The sequence below is a fragment of the Anguilla anguilla genome, chromosome 4, assembly GCF_013347855.1.
Source record: "Anguilla anguilla isolate fAngAng1 chromosome 4, fAngAng1.pri, whole genome shotgun sequence".
Classification (NCBI taxonomy): Eukaryota; Metazoa; Chordata; class Actinopteri; order Anguilliformes; family Anguillidae; genus Anguilla; species Anguilla anguilla.
In genome coordinates, this window is record NC_049204.1 from 67,651,944 (window position 1) to 67,671,943 (window position 20,000).

The 20,000-nt window shown below is 49.4% G+C and overlaps 1 protein-coding gene across 2 annotated transcripts in view; it reads right to left on the reverse strand.

Annotated features, from left to right (window-relative positions):
• The window catches only part of scfd2 (sec1 family domain containing 2), a 47,327-nt gene that overhangs the window by 18,261 nt on the left and 9,066 nt on the right, over nt 1-20,000 (reverse strand). For both annotated transcript variants that reach the window (XM_035416420.1, XM_035416421.1), the window contains exon 5: nt 5,710-5,971. In XM_035416420.1, coding sequence (XP_035272311.1) covers nt 5,710-5,971 — 262 coding nt within the window. The remainder of the gene's footprint in view (nt 1-5,709; nt 5,972-20,000) is intronic.

The following is a 20,000-nucleotide window of genomic DNA, read 5'->3' on the forward strand; positions in this document are numbered from 1 at the left end:
CTACACACCCTAATGCACTCCCTACTCACCCCTAATGCACTCCCTACTAACCCCTAATGCACTCCCTACTAACCCCTAATGCACTCCCTACTCACCCCTAATGCACTCCCTACTAACCCCTCATGCACTCCCTATACAGCCCCTAATGCACTCCCTACTCACCCCTAATGCATTCCCTACTCACCTCTAATGCACTCCCTACACACCCCTAATGCACTCCCTACACACCCCTAATGCACTCCCTATACAGCCCCTAATGCACTCCCTACACACCCTAATGCATTCCCTACACACCCTAATGCACTCCCTACTCACCCCTAATGCACTCCCTATACAGCCCATAATGCACTCCCTATTAACCCCTAATGCACTCCCTATACAGCCCATAATGCACTCCCTACACACCCTAATGCACTCCCTACTAACCCCTAATGCACTCCCTATACAGCCCATAATGCACTCCCTACACACCCTAATGCACTCCCTACTCACCCCTAATGCATTCTTTACTCACCACTAATGCATTCCCTACACACCCTAATGCACTCCCTACACACCCTAATGCACTCCCTACTCACCCCTAATGCACTCCCTACTAAACCCTAATGCACTCCCTACTAACCCCTAATGCACTCCCTACTCACCCCTAATGCACTCCCTACTAACCCCTCATGCACTCCGTATACAGCCCCTAATGAACTCCCTATTCACCCCTAATGCATTCCCTACTCACCCCTAATGCACTCCCTACACACCCCTAATGCACTCCCTACACACCCCTAATGCACTCCCTATACAGCCCCTAATGCACTCCCTACACACCCTAATGCATTCCCTACACACCCTAATGCACTCCCTACTCACCCCTAATGCACTCCCTATACAGCCCATAATGCACTCCCTACTAACCCCTAATGCACTCCCTATACAGCCCATAATGCACTCCCTACACACCCTAATGCACTCCCTACTAACCCCTAATGCACTCCCTATACAGCCCATAATGCACTCCCTACACACCCTAATGCACTCCCTACTCACCCCTAATGCACTCCCTATACAGCCCCTAATGCACTCCCTATACAACCCATAATGCACTCCCTATTAACCCCTAATGCACTCCCTATACAGCCCATAATGCACTCCCTACTAACCCCTCATGCACTCCCTATACAGCCCCTAATGCACTCCCTACTAACCCCTAATGCACTCCCTATACAGCCCATAATGCACTCCCTACACACCCTAATGCACTCCCTACTAACCCCTAATGCACTCCCTATACAGCCCATAATGCACTCCCTACACACCCTAATGCACTCCCTACTCACCCCTAATGCACTCCCTATACAGCCCCTAATGCACTCCCTATACAGCCCATAATGCACTCCCTATTAACCCCTAATGCACTCCCTATACAGCCCATAATGCACTCCCTACACACCCTAATGCACTCCCTACTAACCCCTAATGCACTCCCTATACAGCCCATAATGCACTCCCTACACACCCTAATGCACTCCCTACTCACCCCTAATGCATTCCCTACTCACCACTAATGCATTCCCTACACACCCTAATGCACTCCCTACACACCCTAATGCACTCCCTACTCACCCCTAATGCACTCCCTACTAACCCCTAATGCACTCCCTACTAACCCCTAATGCACTCCCTACTCACCCCTAATGCACTCCCTACTAACCCCTCATGCACTCCCTATACAGCCCCTAATGAACTCCCTATTCACCCCTAATGCATTCCCTACTCACCCCTAATGCACTCCCTACACACCCCTAATGCACTCCCTACACACCCCTAATGCACTCCCTATACAGCCCCTAATGCACTCCCTACACACCCTAATGCATTCCCTACACACCCTAATGCACTCCCTACTCACCCCTAATGCACTCCCTATACAGCCCATAATGCACTCCCTACTAACCCCTAATGCACTCCCTATACAGCCCATAATGCACTCCCTACACACCCTAATGCACTCCCTACTAACCCCTAATGCACTCCCTATACAGCCCATAATGCACTCCCTACACACCCTAATGCACTCCCTACTCACCCCTAATGCACTCCCTATACAGCCCCTAATGCACTCCCTATACAACCCCTAATGCACTCCCTACTCACCCCTAATGCACTCCCTACACACCCCTAATGCACTCCCTATACAGCCCCTAATGCACTCCCTACTCACCCCTAATGCACTCCCTACACACCCATAATGCACTCCCTATACAGCCCTTAATGCACTCCCTACTCACCCCTAATGCATGCTCTGCACACATTGAGCTGACCTGTCCCTCCAGGTCTGCATGGGGAAATGAAAGCTGAGTTTGCGGCAGAACTGTCTCTCTCTCCCTCTCTCTCTCGCTCTCTCTCTCCACACTCAGGCACATAAAAACAGTGAAATAACGGCGTGTTGTATTAGACGTCCTTCGTCTCAAACTGTGTTCTCAAGAACAGTTCATCAGCAAAAATGTGCTGCGTGGAGCCAACGCAAATACAACGTTGGCCAACGCAAACATAACGTTGGGGAGGTCCGCGGGATGAATGGGCTGGAGGAGAGGAGGAAGTCCAGCACAGTTCCACTCAGCCTTATTACACTCCAGCACAGGGCGGAGCCCATAAACATTACTGAACACTGTACAGCATGTTTATACTACTGAACACTGTACAGCCTGCTTATATTACTGAACACTGTACAGCCTGTTTATACTACTGAACACTGTACAGCCTGCTTATATTACTGAACACTGTACAGCCTGTTTATATTACTGAACACTCTACAGCCTGTTTATATTACTGAACACTGTACAGCCTGTTTATATTACTGAACACTGTACAGCCTGTTTATATTACTGAACACTGTACAGCATGTTTATATTACTGAACACTGTACAGCCTGTTTATATTACTGAACACTCTACAGCCTGTTTATATTACTGAACACTGTACAGCCTGTTTATATTACTGAACATTCTACAGCCTGTTTAAATTACTGAACACTATACAGCATGTTTATATTACTGAACACTGTACAGCCTGTTTATATTACTGAACACTGTACAGCCTGTTTATATTACTGAACACTGTACAGCCTGCTTATATTACTGAACACTGTACAGCCTGCTTATATTACTGAACACTGTACAGCCTGTTTATATTACTGAACATTCTACAACCTGTTTAAATTACTGAACACTCTACAGCCTGTTTATATTACTGAACACTCTACAGCCTGTTTATATTACTGAACGCTCTACAGAATGTTTATATTACTGAACACTGTACAGCCTGTTTATAATACTGAACACTGTACAGCCTGTTTATATTACTGAACACTCTACAGAATGTTTACATTACTGAACACTGTACAGCCTGTTTATATTACTGAACACTGTACAGCATGTTTACATTACTGAACACTGTACAGCATGTTTACATTACTGAACACTGTACAGCATGTTTACATTACTGAACATTGTAAATCATATTTATATTATTGAACACTGCGCAGTATGTTTATTTTCCTGAACACTCTAAGGTTTACGAAGGTTTGGTCTACCACACTGCACAGTATCACACACTGCACAGTAACTGCTGACCAAAGTGAACCTTCTTGACTGCAGGAGACTGAACACACAAATGAACAAACGAATGAAAAAACAAACTAACAACCTAACGAAGGAACAAACGAACAAACAAACGAAGGAACGAACAATCGAACGAAGGAACGAACGAACAAACAAAAACAAACGAATGAAAGAACAAATGAATGAATGAATGAATGAATGAATGAATGAATGTTTCAGGTGAACGAGGCCTCTGAGTCAGCTTGGATCACATGACTGCAGACTGCCTCTCTCAATTAGACCTGCACATTCCACAGTGTGTATGTGTGTGTGTGTGTGTGTATGTATGTGCGAGAGCGAGCGTGTGTGTGAGTATACATGTGCGTGTGTGTGTGTGTGAGTGTGCATGTGTGTGTTTTTCAGCCAGTGATTGATGGCAGTTGGTCGCAGGGGAGAAACAGTGCGGTTTTATTGTTGCAGTTTTGTGGGGGGTGGGGGGAACTGGCTGCTCAGTAATATGATGCAGGGGGTGGGGGGTGGGGGGGGCTGTGTCAGCACCCTAAGAAAACATTGATAGTGACATTTGCTCCAATTACAGATTCAAATGGAAACCAGATGCAGCACTGAAGCAAGCCGGCTCAATCAAACCCAAAACCATGGATCTGCTTTTCTGTCCCCGTGAAAATGGACCCCGCCCTGCCCCAAACCAGGACAACAGGGCCTGCTCCAGCCTCGGTCTGCCCCAAACCAGGTCCGTCAGCAGCACACAGAGCACAGCATGGCCCGGCGCTAAGGCTAACGTGCTAACGCTAATATGTTAACGCAGAGGTGCAGTCTGTCAACAGCACACAGAGCACAGCGTGGCCCGGCCCTAACGCTAATATGCTAATGCAGAGCTGCAGTCCGTCAACAGTACACAGAGCACAGCATGGCTCGGCGCAACCGCTAATGTGCTAACGCTAATATGCTAACGCAGAGCTGCAGTCCGTCAACAGTACACAGAGCACAGCGTGGCCCGGCACAACCGCTAATGTGCTAACGCTAATATGCTAACGCAGAGCTGCAGTCTCAACAGCACACAGAGCTAAACACACATTTGGGACCACAGCAGTTTTTACAGTGAAGCTGGGAAATCTGCCAACAGCAGCCAGAAGACATCATAGGCAGCCCGTCTTGGGCAGAGAGGCCCAGAGCAGGGGCTGATGGGTAATTGGGCCCTGAGTAGGGGCTGATGGGTAATGATGGCAGAGTTCAAGCAGTGGCCCAGTCCCACAGCACATAGCTGCCATCAGCCCACTGGTCTCACTGATAGGCCAGCAGGGAGTGGTTTCAGTGTTGCCTTGATACAGCCAATAGAAAAATGGCGGTGTCAGTGCTGTGGCCAATAATAAAAGAGCGGTGTCAGTGCTGTAACCAATAGCAGCGAAGGGCAGAGTTCAGGGTCCCGTGCTGTAGCCAGCTGGAACAGGGCGTACCCATGGCAGCGAGCGTTGGTTTCCACAGCTCAGCAGTGCTGGTGTTTTGGGTTGTCTTTGGACCGCGCGCGACAGAGAGAGCGAGCCACACCCTTCCTCTCGGCAGACCCAGAAACACGGGTCCACAGGCAGGCTCTCAGAGCACAAACACGCCTGAGCTCGCCCTTACAATCAGACACAACGTCAACAAAACAAGGGCAAAAACAAGGCACAAGAACTGGACCCTAGAGTGGCAGCTTCACTATAAGCCTAGAAACATATTATGTGATTGTGGTTGTGTTTTGTTTGCATTACATTTGTGTCTGGGAGCAGCCCGTGGTCGGGCTGTGTTTGGGTTGCAGTCGGGCTGTGTTTGGGCTGTGTTTGGGTTACAGTCAGGCTGTGTTTGGGCTGCGTTTGGGTTACAGTCGGGCTGTGTTTGGGCTGTGTTTGGGTTGTGGTCGGGCTGTTTGGGCTGTGTTTGGGTTTCAGTCGGGCTGTGTTTGGGCTGTGTTTGGGTTTCAGTCAGGCTGTGTTTGGGCTGTGTTTGGGTTGTGGTCGGGCTGTTTGGGCTGTGTTTGGGTTGTGGTCGGGCTGTGTTTGGGCTGTGTTTGGGTTTCAGTCAGGCTGTGTTTGGGCTGTGTTTGGGTGGCAGTACTCACCGGTCAGGCGCTGCACCAGGGGGCTGAGCTGTGTTTGCTGTGTCAACAGCAGGGTGAGGGCTCCCATCACCTCCAGCTCCGCCCCCTCCTCCTCAGGCCGCGCCCCCTCCTCCTCAGGCCCCGCCTCTCGAGCCACAGAGTACACGTACACCAGCAGCACCAGCAGCTCGTCCAGACCCCACCTGGCCCCACCCTCTGCCCCGCCCTTCACCAGAGACTGGATCTGCTTTAGAACCGCCGGGAGGTCAGAGTCTCCAAGAGTCTACAACAACAACACAACACACACAGCATTACACAAAAACACATTACACACAGCGTTACACAAAAACACATTACACACACAGCGTTACACAACAACACATTACACACAGCGTTACACAACAACACAACACACACAGCGTTACACAACAACACAACACACACAGCGTTACACAAAAACACATTACACACAGCGTTACACAACAACACATTACACACACAGCGTTACACAAAAACACATTACACACAGCGTTACACAACAACACATTACACACAGCGTTACACAACAACACATTACACACACAGCGTTACACAAAAACACATTACACACAGCGTTACACAACAACACATTACACACAGCGTTACACAACAACACATTACACACAGCGTTACACAACAACACAACACACACAGCGTTACACAAAAACACATTACACGCACAGCGTTACACAAAAACACATTACACACAGCATTACACAACAACAACACACACAGCGTTACACAAAAACACATTACACACAGCATTACACAACAACACAATACAGCATTACACAACAACACAATGCAGCTTTACACAACAACACGACACAATACAGAGTTACACAACAACACAACACACACAGCATTACACAACAACACAATACAGCATCACACAACAACACAATAAAGTTACGCAACAACACAACACACACAGCATTACATAACAACACACACAGCGTTACACAACAACACAACACACACAGCGTTACACAACAACACAATACACACAGTGTTACTAGACAACGCAATACAGCATCACACAAAAACACAATACAGCGTTACACAACAGCACAAAACAGCGTCACACAACAACACAATAAAGCGTAACACAACAACAAAATACAGAGTTACACAACAACACAATACACACAGCATTACACGACAATGCCATATCAGTGTGAGATGGTGAAATCGGGCCAATTCATTGGCCCACGTCACTCATGCATGACTCATACATGCAGTTAATTCCACAGCCAGCATTCATCCAACAGTCACTGCAGACACAGAACATTATGCATGAAAACGCCTCCTCAACAGTGGGTCAATGACGACTACTCCAAACAATCCCTGAAAAAGCACATCCATCCTGAACCAGTCACTGAACTGTCAGGGAAAATATGCATCAGATTTCAGTGGGAAGCCTATTTACTGTTTCACTCATCAGAGAAATGAATACTGTTATTAATGTGTGAGAGGTTCATTGTGTTGTTAAATACTTAACATAATTAAAAGCATAGTCTTACTGTGTATAACTACATGGTGTTAATGTGTATAACTAGTGTTTTATTCTACATAACCACCACAACCGGTGTTACAATGGATTACAGAGCAGAGAGTGACAGACAGCTCATCCTCCCAGGCAGAGGCATCAAAATCATTCAGGCCATGCTTGCTGCTCTCTCTCTCTCTCCCTCTCTCTCTCTCTCTCTCCATTTCCACATCCTTCCTTCTCACCCTTCACTCCCTCTATCTCCTCACCCCTAATTATCTCCTCCTCTCTTGTCCTCCCTCCCTCTCTCACTCTCTCTGTAAGCCGTGCTCATAACGCAAGGTGTAGGAGCTCTATTAACCTCTCAACTGGTTGCCATGGAGCCAAGGCAGGTAACCATGCCCATCTCTACAGACACTCCCCCTACACACTCTGCAGGGTCAGGGTTGGGTCACTGCAAGGTCACTGTGAGGGTCAGGGAGGGGTCACTGCAGGGTCACTGTGAGGGTCAGGGAGGGGTCACTCCAGGGTCACTGTGAGGGTCAGGGAGGGGTCACTGCAGGGTCACTGTGAGGGTCAGGGAGGGGTCACTGCAGGGTCACTGTGAGGGTCAGGGAGGGGTCACTCCAGGGTCACTGTGAGGGTCAGGGAGGGGTCACTCCAGGGTCACTGTGAGAGTCAGGGAGGGGTCACTGCAGGGTCACTGTGAGGGTCAGGGAGGGGTCAATGTGAGGGTCAGGGAGGGGTCACTGCAGGGTCACTGCGAAGGTCAGGGAGGGGTCACTGTGAGGGTCAGGGAGGGGTCACTGCAGGGTCACTGTGAGGGTCAGGGAGGGGTCACTGTGAGGGTCAGGGAGGGGTCACTGCAGGGTCACTGTGAGGGTCAGGGAGGGGTCACTGCAGGGTCACTGCGAAGGTCAGGGAGGGGTCACTGTGAGGGTCAGAGAGGGTCACTGCATGGTCACTCTAGGGGTCAGGGAGGGGTCAGTGCTCTAACCAGCACCCAACACAAGGAGGATACCACCAACACAATCACAATGCAATCACAATGAAATCACAACACAATCACAATGCAATCACAACGCAATCACAACACAATCACAACGTAATCACAATGTAATCACAACATAATCACAACATAATCACAACTCTGACTAAGACCCTGTCTACTGGTGGAAATCACTTTAATAATTATGACACAGTCTGACACACACACACACATACACACGCACACAGAACACAGTTGAAAGGACACAGGTTTTGGCGGTAAGACGGGCCAGTGGCGGGCTGGAAGGGGGCGTGGTCCTCTGGATCTCCAGGCGGGGTTCAGCTCCGACAGGAAACCAAAACCAGATGCAGCCCAAAGTGGAGCTGTTAACTCAAACCAGCACCCCTGTCCCAACTGCCCCCCCCCCCGTTCAAACTATCACCCCTGACCAAACTGCCCCTCCTGTACAAACCAGCACCCCTGACCAAACTGCCCCTCCTGTACAAACCAGCACCCCTGACCAAACTGACCCTGACTTACAGCACTATGAGCCTGACCAGGCTGCTCATAACCTTACAGCACTATGAGCCTGACCAGGCTGCTCATAACCTTACAGCACTATGAGCCTGACCAGGCTGCTCATAACCTTACAGCACTATGAGCCTGACCAGGCTGCTCATAACCGTACAGCAGTGCATGTGAGTGTGCACGTGTATGCGTGTGTGTGCGTGTGTGCGTGTTTACTTATCTGCTGTCAGAGCAGCTGTGTTAATCTTTCTCAGTGACGCACAGTCAGTCTCAAGAGAGCAGTTTCAATCTTCTGTTACTGACTTCAACACACATACGCACTCACACGCACACACACGCACATACACACACACACACACAAACACGCACACACAAACAAGAAAACAAGCAGCATTAGCCACAGGAGGGGAGCTATTAGACAGACACAGACTGGAATTCCACAATTATTTCAGGAGAGCTACCACCCTGCCATTACTGTGACACACTGGCCCAGAACACCGACTATGAGCACACACTGATCACATGCTGATCATACACTGATCACACACTGGTCACACTGATCACACGCTGAGCACACGCTGATCACACACTGATCACACACTGATCACATGCTGTACCCCACAGCTCACTGTTACTACAGTACTACTGTACACCAGCACACTGTTACTACAGTACTACTGAACCACAGCACACTGTTACTACAGTACTACTGTACACCAGCACACTGTTACTACAGTACTACTGTACACCAGCACACTGTTACTACAGTACTACTGAACCACAGCACACTGTTACTACAGTACTACTGAACCACAGGTCCCATTGACCAGAGTCTCCCGGAAAGATCAAACTTCCTCTCCTGAAATTTCCAGCAGACCAGGAGGACTCCGCAGGGTCTATGAAAATTAACTTTTATTTATTTGCCAGGGGCAAACAATCTTACGGGAGAAATTATGATTTATTTTCATAAATGAGTCAGGAATTTAAAAAGAATAAAAGCACATGGAAACAGAACTGAGCAAACACGCAGGGCCAGGAAAGAGCTCTGCTGCAGTGACAGGGTTACCAGAGACTGGAGCCTCTAATGAAGTGTTCCACCTGCTGATCTCCCAGAGGGGTACAGTGGGGTACAGTACCAAACAGAGGGGTACTGTACAAAACAGAGGGGTACAGTGGGGTACAGTACAAAACAGAGGGGTAAAGTAGAGTACAGTGGGGTACAGTAGAGTACAGGGGGTACATTAGAGTATAGAGGGGTACAGTGGAGTACAGTGGGGCAGAGCATAGTGGAGTACAGTGGGGCAGAGCATAGTGGGGTACAGTGGAGTACAGTGGGACAGAGTATAGTGGGGTACAGTGGAGTACAGTGGGGTACAGTGGGGCAGAGTATAGTGGGGTACAGTAGAGTATAGTGGTCAACAGTAGAGTACAGTAGAGTACAGTGGGGTAGAGTATAGTGGAGTACAGTAGAGTATAGTGAGGTAGAGCAGGGTACAGTGGGGCAGAATATAGTGGAGAACAGTAGAGCACAGTGGGGTATAGTATAGTGAGGTAGAGCAGGGTACAGTGGGGCAGAGTATAGTGGAGAACAGTAGAGCACAGTTGGGTACAGTATAGTGGAGTACAGTAGAGTACAGGGGGTACATTAGAGTATAGTGGGGTACAGTAGACTACAGTAGAGTATAGTATATTGGAGTACAGTAGAGTACAGTGGGGTAGAGTATAGTATAGTGGAGTACAGTAGAGTACAGTGGGGCAGAGTATAGTGGGGCACAGTAGAGTACAGTGGGGTAGAGTATAGTATAGTGGAGTACAGTAGAGTACAGTGGGGCAGAGTATAGTGGGGTACAGCAGAGTATAGTGGGGTAGAGTATAGTGGGGTACAGTAGAGTATAGTGGGGTAGAGTATAGTGGAGTACAGTAGAGTACAGTGGGGTAGAGTATAGTATAGTGGAGTACAGTAGAGTACAGTGGGGCACAGTATAGTGGGGTACAGTAGAGTATAGTGGGGTACAGTATAGTGGGGTACAGTAGAGTACAGTGGGGTACAGTATAGTGGAGTACAGTAGAGTACAGTGGGGTAGAGTATAGTATAGTGGAGTACAGTAGAGTACAGTGGGGCAGAGTATAGTGGGGTACAGTAGAGTACAGTGGGGTAGAGTATAGTGGGGTACAGTAGAGTACAGGAGATACATTCGAGTATAGTGGGGTACAGTAGAGTATAGTATAGTGGAGTACAGTAGGGTACAGTGGGGTAGAGTATAGTGGGGTACAGTAGAGTACAGTTGGGTAGAGTATAGTGGTCAACAGTAGAGTACAGTAGAGTACAGTGGGGTAGAGTATAGTGGGGTACAGTAGAGTACAGTGGGGTACAGTAGACTACAGTGGGGTAGAGTACAGTGGGGTACAGTAGAGTACAGGAGATACATTCGAGTATAGTGGGGTACAGTAGAGTATAGTATAGTGGAGTACAGTAGGGTACAGTGGGGTAGAGTATAGTGGGGTACAGTAGAGTACAGTTGGGTAGAGTATAGTGGGATACAGTAGAGTACAGTGAGGTAGAGTATAGTGGGGTACAGTAGAGTACAGTGGGGTAGAGTATAGTGGGGTACAGTAGAGTACAGTGGGGTACAGTAGACTACAGTGGGGTAGAGTACAGTGGGGTACAGTAGAGTACAGGAGGTACATTAGAGTATAGTGGGGTACAGTAGAGTACAGTGGGGTAGAGTATAGTGGGGTACAGTAGAGTACAGTGGGGTACAGTAGACTACAGTGGGGTAGAGTACAGTGGGGTACAGTAGAGTACAGGAGATACATTCGAGTATAGTGGGGTACAGTAGAGTATAGTATAGTGGAGTACAGTAGGGTACAGTGGGGTAGAGTATAGTGGGGTACAGTAGAGTACAGTTGGGTAGAGTATAGTGGGGTACAGTAGACTACAGTGGGGTAGAGTATAGTGAGGTACAGGAGAGTACAGTGGGGCAGAGTATAGTGGAGAACAGTAGAGTACAGGAGGTACATTAGAGTATAGTGGGGTACAGTAGAGTACAGTAGAGTATAGTATAGTGGAGTACAGTAGGGTACAGTGGGGCAGAGTATAGTGGGGTACAGTAGAGTACCGTGGGGTAGAGTATAGTGGGGTACAGTAGAGTACAGTGGGGTAGAGTATAGTGGGGTACAGCAGAGTACAGTAGGGTACAGTGGGGCAGAGTATAGTGGGGTACAGTAGAGTACAGTGGGGTAGAGTATAGTGGGGTACAGTAGAGTACAGTAGAGTATAGTATAGTGGAGTACAGTAGGGTACAGTGGGGCAGAGTATAGTGGGGTACAGTAGAGTACCGTGGGGTAGAGTATAGTGGGGTACAGTAGAGTACAGTGGGGTAGAGTATAGTGGGGTACAGTAGAGTACAGTGGGGTAGAGTATAGTGGGGTACAGTAGAGTACAGTGGGGTAGAGTATAGTGGGGTACAGTAGAGTACAGTGGGGTAGAGTATAGTGGGGTACAGTAGAGTACAGTGGGGTAGAGTATAGTGGGGTACAGTAGAGTACAGTGGGGCAGAGTATAGTGGAGAACAGTAGAGTACAGGAGGTACATTAGAGTATAGTGGGGTACAGTAGAGTACAGTAGAGTATAGTATAATGGAGTACAGTAGGGTACAGTGGGGCAGAGTATAGTGGGGTACAGTAGAGTACAGTGGGATAGAGTATAGTGAGGTAGAGTAGGCTGCTGAAGCATCATTTATAAGGGCTCTGATTATCGGGGTGCTGGCTCTATAAGAGAGTCTGATAAAGGCTGTTTCTCTCTCAGGTCTGTCTGTTTACATAAGGGGGAGCAGTAAATCTGTCCCTGAGCGAGAGAACCCAGAGTGTGTTATAAACGGCCTGTTTCCGCACAACCCCCCAACCCGCCAACCCGCCTGGAACCCATTAAATCTGCACCCCTTCCCCCCCACCTCACCCAATCAAACCTCTACAGCACAGACGCACTGCTACACCACCAGCCCCCAACCAAACCTCTACAGCACAGACTCACTGCTATACCCCCCCAACCAAACCTCTACAGCACAGACTCACTGCTATACCCCCCCAACCAAACCTCTACAGCACAGACTCACTGCTATACCCCCCCAACCAAACCTCTACAGCACAGACTCACTGCTACACCACCACCCCCCAACCAAACCTCTACAGCACAGACTCACTGCTATACCCTCCCAACCAAACCTCTACAGCACAGACTCACTGCTACACCACCAGCCCCCAACCAAACCTCTACAGCACAGACTCACTGCTATACCCCCCCTAACCAAACCTCTACAGCACAGACTCACTGCTACACCGCCCCCCCACCTCACCCAACCAAACCTCTACAGCACAGAATGACTGCTACATCGCCCCCCCCCCCACCTCACCCAGCCAAACCTCTACAGCACAGACTCACTGCTACACCCCCCCCCCCCCCCAACCAAACCTCTACAGCACAGAATGACTGCTACACCGCCCCCCCCCCCCACCTCACCCAGCCAAACCTTTACATCACAGACTCAGGAACAGCCTCACTGATACGACAGCTGCCTGTTGCTGTCTCTATGGACGCACACACACACACACACACACGTGAACATGCACACACTCACACACACACAGACACACACACGTGAATATGCATACACTCACACATGCGCACACACACGTGAACACACACACACATGCACACACACACACACACGCACGCACACACGTGAACACACAAACGCACACACACACACACACTCACACAGACACACACACGTGAACATACACACACACACGTGAACACACGCACACACACGTGTGAACACACACACACGTGAACACACACACACACACACACATGCACACACACACGCACGCACGCACATGCACACACACATACACACACACACACACACACACATGAATGCGCAGCTCAGAACGCACTCGCCAAACGTATCCATTACAGGCTGAACTCCTTACAGAACAGAACCAGAACACAGCAGACTGAGGCTTTAGAGCTGGGGGGGGGGGGGGGAGAGAAGGGATAAAGAGGGAGAGAGACAGAGGGAGAGGGAGAGGTTCACAGACAGAGAGAGGGAGAGGGGGAGAGAGACAGAGGGAGAGGTTCACAGACAGAGAGAGGGAGAGAGGAGAAAGGAGAGAGAGAGAACAAGAGAGGGATTTAGAGGGAGAGAGAGAACGAGAGAGAGAGAAACCTAAATGAAAATAAAGTATTAACTAAGTAAAGCCCTTCTAGAGGGAAGACAAGAAGAGAGAATACAAGGAGGAAGAAAATGAAGAGAAAATAAAACTGGAAAAAAGAAATGAAACAGAGGGAGGGAGAGAGATGGAGAAAAGGAGTGGGGGAGGGACAGAGGAGAGATCGGGGCACAAAAAAAAGAAAAAAGATAAAAAAAGAAGGAAAGAGTGTTGACTTTACATGACCAGCATATATGGGTGAAAGAGTAAAAACGTATATGTGTCAGAGCAAGCACACGTGTGTGTGTGTGCATGTGTGTGTGCGTGTGTGTGCGCGTGTGTGTGTGTGCATATGCGTGTGTGTGTGCGTGTGTGTGCGTGTGTGTGCATATGCGTGTGTGTGTGCGTGCGTGTGTGTGTGAGTGAGTCAAAGTACAATCTGTGCCTGAGTATGGTTTCCACAAGTTTGTGAGTGCAGCATAAACAAACACACACACACGCACGCACACACACACAGCTTTCCCCTGTCACCTCTCTGACTGCCAGCAGGTGGCACTGTGGGACCACAGCGAGACACAGCGGTGCCGCTACATCACTTTAAACAGCACAATACAGTCACACAGCCTGGCCACATCCACACAGCCCCCTTAAACTTAACATCCGAAAACGTATGAAAACAAAACACACACTGAGCCCCACGGACAACAGCACAGAGATCATGTGACAGCCACATTGGGCAATCTGCACTGGAATCTACAGAGACAGCGTGTGTATGTACTGTGTGATTGTGCATGTAGAGTGTGTGATTGTGTGTGTAGTGTGTGTTGTGTCTGTAGAGTGTGTGTAATTGTGTGTGTAGACTGTATGTTGTGTGTGTGTGTGTGTGTGTGTAAAGTGTGTGCTGTGTGTGTAGAGTGTGTGATTGTGTGTGTAGTGTGTGTTGTGTCTGTAGAGTGTGTGTGATTGTGTGTGTTGTGTCTGTAGAGTGTGTGTGATTGTGTGTATTGCTTTTGGGTTCTGATGGTTTCTGTCTCAGTGAAATGCTGACTCATACACTATTAGTGCGGGAAATCTGTCTACCCTACAGCACAGCTCAGATTCCTGATGGACCAGTCACCCATTTACGGGAAAACTCTATTCCTCTCTCTCTTCCTCTCTCTCCTTCTCTCTCCCTCTCTCTCTCTCCCTCTCAATTCAGTTAAATTAAAATCTCTTAGTATGACATATTTCAAAATACATATTGCATAATGACCCTTTATTGTTAGAAGATCGCTCGCTGTCCCGCAGGTTGTGGCAGGCTGAGACACACCGAGGTGTGAGTGAGACTGCAGGTCCTTCTATGAGTGTGTGCTCCACTCGGCTTAGAACACTCGATTTGCAACAAGCCATTTCTCTGGCATCCCTTGCTATATGTACCTGCTGCTTTGCCAGAGACATGACTGCCTGTGCTGAATGAAGTGATCTGAATAATACACAGGATTGAAAAAGGTGTTGCTGCAAGAGGATCCTCATAGCTCTGCCGGAGGTCCTAAGCTCCGCCTGTTCATGGCGTTCACTGCAGGATTTTTACCTTGAAAATATTACAATAACCATGCACTGTCATATCTATGATGCACTGGCAATCTTGGTCTTTGCACACATTTTCTATATCCATGCTCCTCCGCCTTCCAAGATGAGACTCCAGGTTTAGTGCAGTCAGACTCCAGTGCAGAGAGGCTCCAGTGCAGTGAGACTCGAGCACAGTCAGACTCCAGTGCAGTGAGACTCCAGTGCAGTGAGACTCGAGCACAGTCAGACTCCAGTGCAGAGAGGCTCCAGTGCAGTGAGACTCGAGCACAGTCAGACTCCAGTGCAGTGAGACTCGAGCACAGTCAGACTCCAGTGCAGAGAGGCTCCAGTGCAGTGAGACTCAAGCACAGTCAGACTCCAGTGCAGTGAGACTCCAGTGCAGTGAGACTCGAGCACAGTCAGACTCCAGTGCAGTGAGACTCGAGCACAGTCAGACTCCAGTGCAGTGAGACTCGAGCACAGTCAGACTCCAGTGCAGTGAGACTCGAGCACAGTCAGACTCCAGTGCAGTGAGACTCGAGCACAGTCAGACTCCAGTGCAGTGAGACTCGAGCACAGTCAGACTCCAGTGCAGTGAGACTCCAGTGCAGTGAGACTCGAGCACAGTCAGACTCCAGTGCAGTGAGACTCGAGCACAGTCAGACTCCAGTGCAGTGAGACTCGAGCACAGTCAGACTCCAGTGCAGTGAGACTCGAGCACAGTCAGACTCCAGTGCACTGAGACTCGAGCACAGTCAGACTCCAGTGCAGTGAGACTCGAGCACAGTCAGACTACAGGTTTAGCGCAGTGAGGTTCTACCCACTGGTCTTACACAGCTCACCCTCTCAATAAGAGCTTTTTCACACGTCTCAAGACTCCCTCCGTTCTGCTCCCTCTCTCATTACAGAGAAAAGGAGGAAGGGAAAACAGACGGAGAGAAAGCGTTGGGGAGAGCTGTGTGTGATTAAAGGAGTGGGGAACTGTACAGGATCATATTTCAGCTCCTCTGGCTCACGCTGTCTAAACCACGCTGGCAGCAGCGCCAACTTACTGTCACCAACAAAGAGAGAGACAGACAGGAGGAGAGGAAGTGAGGAAGCGAAGAGAGAGGAGGAGAGGAGGAGAGAGGGAGAGAGGGAGAGGAGAGAGAGGAGGAGATGGGGAGAGGAGAGAGAGGAGGAGATGGGGAGAGAGGGAGAGAGGAAGCGAAGAGAGAGGAGGAGAGGGAAAGAGAGGGAGAGGAGACAGAAGGCGGCCAGAAGAAGGAGGAGATACATGTTTGGATCAGAGAAAGGGTAGAAAAAAAGAGGGGGAGAGAGAAAAAGAGGGAAGAACAGGGAGGAGGAAGATTTCTAAGATAATGCTCTCTCTGACTCTGATGCAATGGCTCTCACTTCCTGTCCAGACAGAGGGTAGAGACAGAAACACAGGAAAGCACTTTGTGTTTATCCGAATATCAGCTACAGTCGAGCGCAAACAAGCCCCACAGCTCCACCTGTCAGTACTGTCTCTGTAATGATGTCACAGTCAGTATTACCCTGTCAGTAGTCTCTGTAATGATGTTGTCAAAGTCAGTATTACCCTGTCAGTACTGTCTCTATAATGATGTGACAGTCAGTATTACCCTGTCAGTACTGTCTCTGTAATGGTGTCACAGTCAGTATTACCCTGTCAGTACTGCCTCTATAATGATGTCACAGTCAGTATTACCCTGTCAGTACTGTCTCTGTAATGATGTCACAGTCAGTATTACCCTGTCAGTACTGTCTCTGTAAAGATGTCACAGTCAGTATTACCCTGTCAGTACTGTTTCAAATCACTGTGCATCAGGCATATTTAAGAGAAGCCTGACAGAGGGGGTGAGTGTATTTGACAGAGGGGGTGGCTGTATTGGACTGAGGGGGTGGCTGTATTGGACAGAGGGGGTGAGTGTATTTGACAGAGGGGGTGGCTGTATTTGACAGAGGGGGTGGCTGGATTGGACAGAGGGGGTGGCTGTATTGGACAGAGGGGGTGGCTGTATTTACTCCAGCCTGTTTGTCTGTTTCTGGACGAAGGAGGGAGAAGAGCGGGACATGTGGTTACTGTGTGTTGATTTTTTCTTTTTTCTTTTCATTCCTCTCTTTTGGTAGACAAACAAGCAGCCTCTACGTAGAGGGGGAGGGGGTGATGGGGGGGGGGGGGGGGGGCAGTTATGTTCCTTTCAGTTTCACACTTTTAAAACCCGGCGGAGGAGAGAGGCAGTAAAAGAGCAAACATGGTTAAAGGCCACCACAGGAAGACTCAGATAGCTTAAACCATAACTCAGTATTTATAATAAAATAACCCTTTCTAATGCATCGTGTGCAGCTGGAGATCATAAAGAGCATGACCAGGGCAAGAAAAAAGAGCCTCAAATATCAAACCCCAAACCCTAGAGAGAGACAGAGAGACCTGTCAGAGAGAGACCATCAGAAAGGGAGAGAGAGAGAGACCTGTCAGAGAGAGACCATCAGAAAGGGAGAGAGAGAGAGACCTGTCAGAGAGAGAGAGAGAGAGAAACCCGTCAGAGAGAGACCATCAGATCGAGAGAGACCAGTCAGAGAGACCCATCAGAGAGAGACCAGTCAGAGAGACCCATCAGAGAGAGAGAGAGAGAGAGCTGCACAACGTACCGAGTGTATGTCAGTGTGTCTGTGCGTGTGTGTGGGTGTCTGTGTGTGTATGTGTGAGTGTGTCTGTGTGTGTCTGTGCGTGAGTGTGTGTGTGCGCGTGTCTGTGTGTGAGTGTGTGTGTATGTATGTGTGAGTGTGTCTGTGCATGAGTGTGTGTATGTGTGTGTGTCTGTGTGTGAGTGTGTGTGTGCATGAGTGTGTGTATGTCTGTGTGTGTGTGTGTGTGTGTCTGTGTGTGAGAGTGTGTGTGTGTGTGTGTGTATGTGTGAGTGTGTCTGTGCATGAGTGTGTGTATGTGTGTGTGTGTGTCTGTGTGTGAGAGTGTGTGTGTGTGTATGTGTGAGTGTGTCTGTGCATGAGTGTGTGTGACTGTGTGTGTGCGTGTGTGTGTGTATGTGTGTGTGTATGTGTGTGTGTATGTGTGTGTGTGTGTGTGTATATGTGTGTGTGTGTATGTGTGTGTCTGTGTGTGTGTGTGTGTGTATGTATGTGTGTGTGTGTGTGCATTGCTGTGTTGTAGTTTAATGCTGATGTAAAGCTTTCTTGAATGGAACTGAAAGGGAGAAAGTGCAGAGGGACAGTAAATCAAGAGATAACCTATCAGAGAAGAGGAGACGCCTTATCTGTCTGAAACACACACCCCTTCCCACAGGGCTAAGACTGACCACTGACCAATCACAGCCCACTGAGGTGGCCAATCACAGGGCACAGGAGTGTGTGTCCAAGTGACCAACATCAATCAATCTTTCCAACTGGGAAATGCAGTCTGCTCTGTGTTTACATGCAGAACACACTGCTCACGCTCGCACACACGCACACACTCACACACACACACACTCATGCACACGCACACACACACACTCACACACACTCACACACACACACACACACACTCACTCACACACACACACACACACACACACACACACACACACGCATGCACGCACAGTGGTAATGGTGGCAGTCTATGACCTTTGCCCTTCCGCTCAGCAGAGTGATGAATGAGCTGTTAGCTAATCTCTCCTGGGCTGCGGAGCCAGGCGTCCCCACGACCTCTGACCCCCACGGTCACCCCCCTAACCTGGCCTTACTGCTGACCAGAGTCCATCACGAGAAGAGCCAAAAAAACCACACATCTGCACACCAACACAGAGACCACACATCTGCACACCAACACAGACCACACATCTGCACACCAACACAGAGACCACACATCTGCACACCAACACAGAGACCACACATCTGCACACCAACACAGAGACCACACATCTGCACACCAACACAGAGACCACACATCTGCACACCAACACAGAGACCGCACATCTGCACACCAACACAGAGACCACACATCTATGAGTCGAACAGATGTCAGACTCAGAGAGAGGGGGGCGGGGCTGAGGGTAGAGCAGAGATGTCCGTCTCAGAGAGAGGGGGCGGGGCTGAGGGTAGAGCAGAGATGTCAGTCTCAGAGAGAGGGGGCGGGGCTGAGGGTAGAACAGAGATGTCCATCTCAGAGAGAGGGGGCGGGGCTGAGGGTAGAACAGAGATGTCCGTCTCAGAGAGAGGGGGCGGGGCTGAGGGTAGAGCAGAGATGTCAGTCTCAGAGAGAGGGGGCGGGGCTGAGGGTAGAACAGAGATGTCCGTCTCAGAGAGAGGGGGCGGGGCTGAGGGTAGAGCAGAGATGTCAGTCTCAGAGAGAGGGGGCGGGGCTGAGGGTAGAGCAGAGATGTCAGTCTCAGAGAGAGGGGGCGGGGCTGAGGGTAGAGCAGAGATGTCAGTCTCAGAGAGAGGGGGCGGGGCTGAGGGTAGAGCAGAGATGTCAGTCTCAGAGAGAGGGGGCGGGGCTGAGGG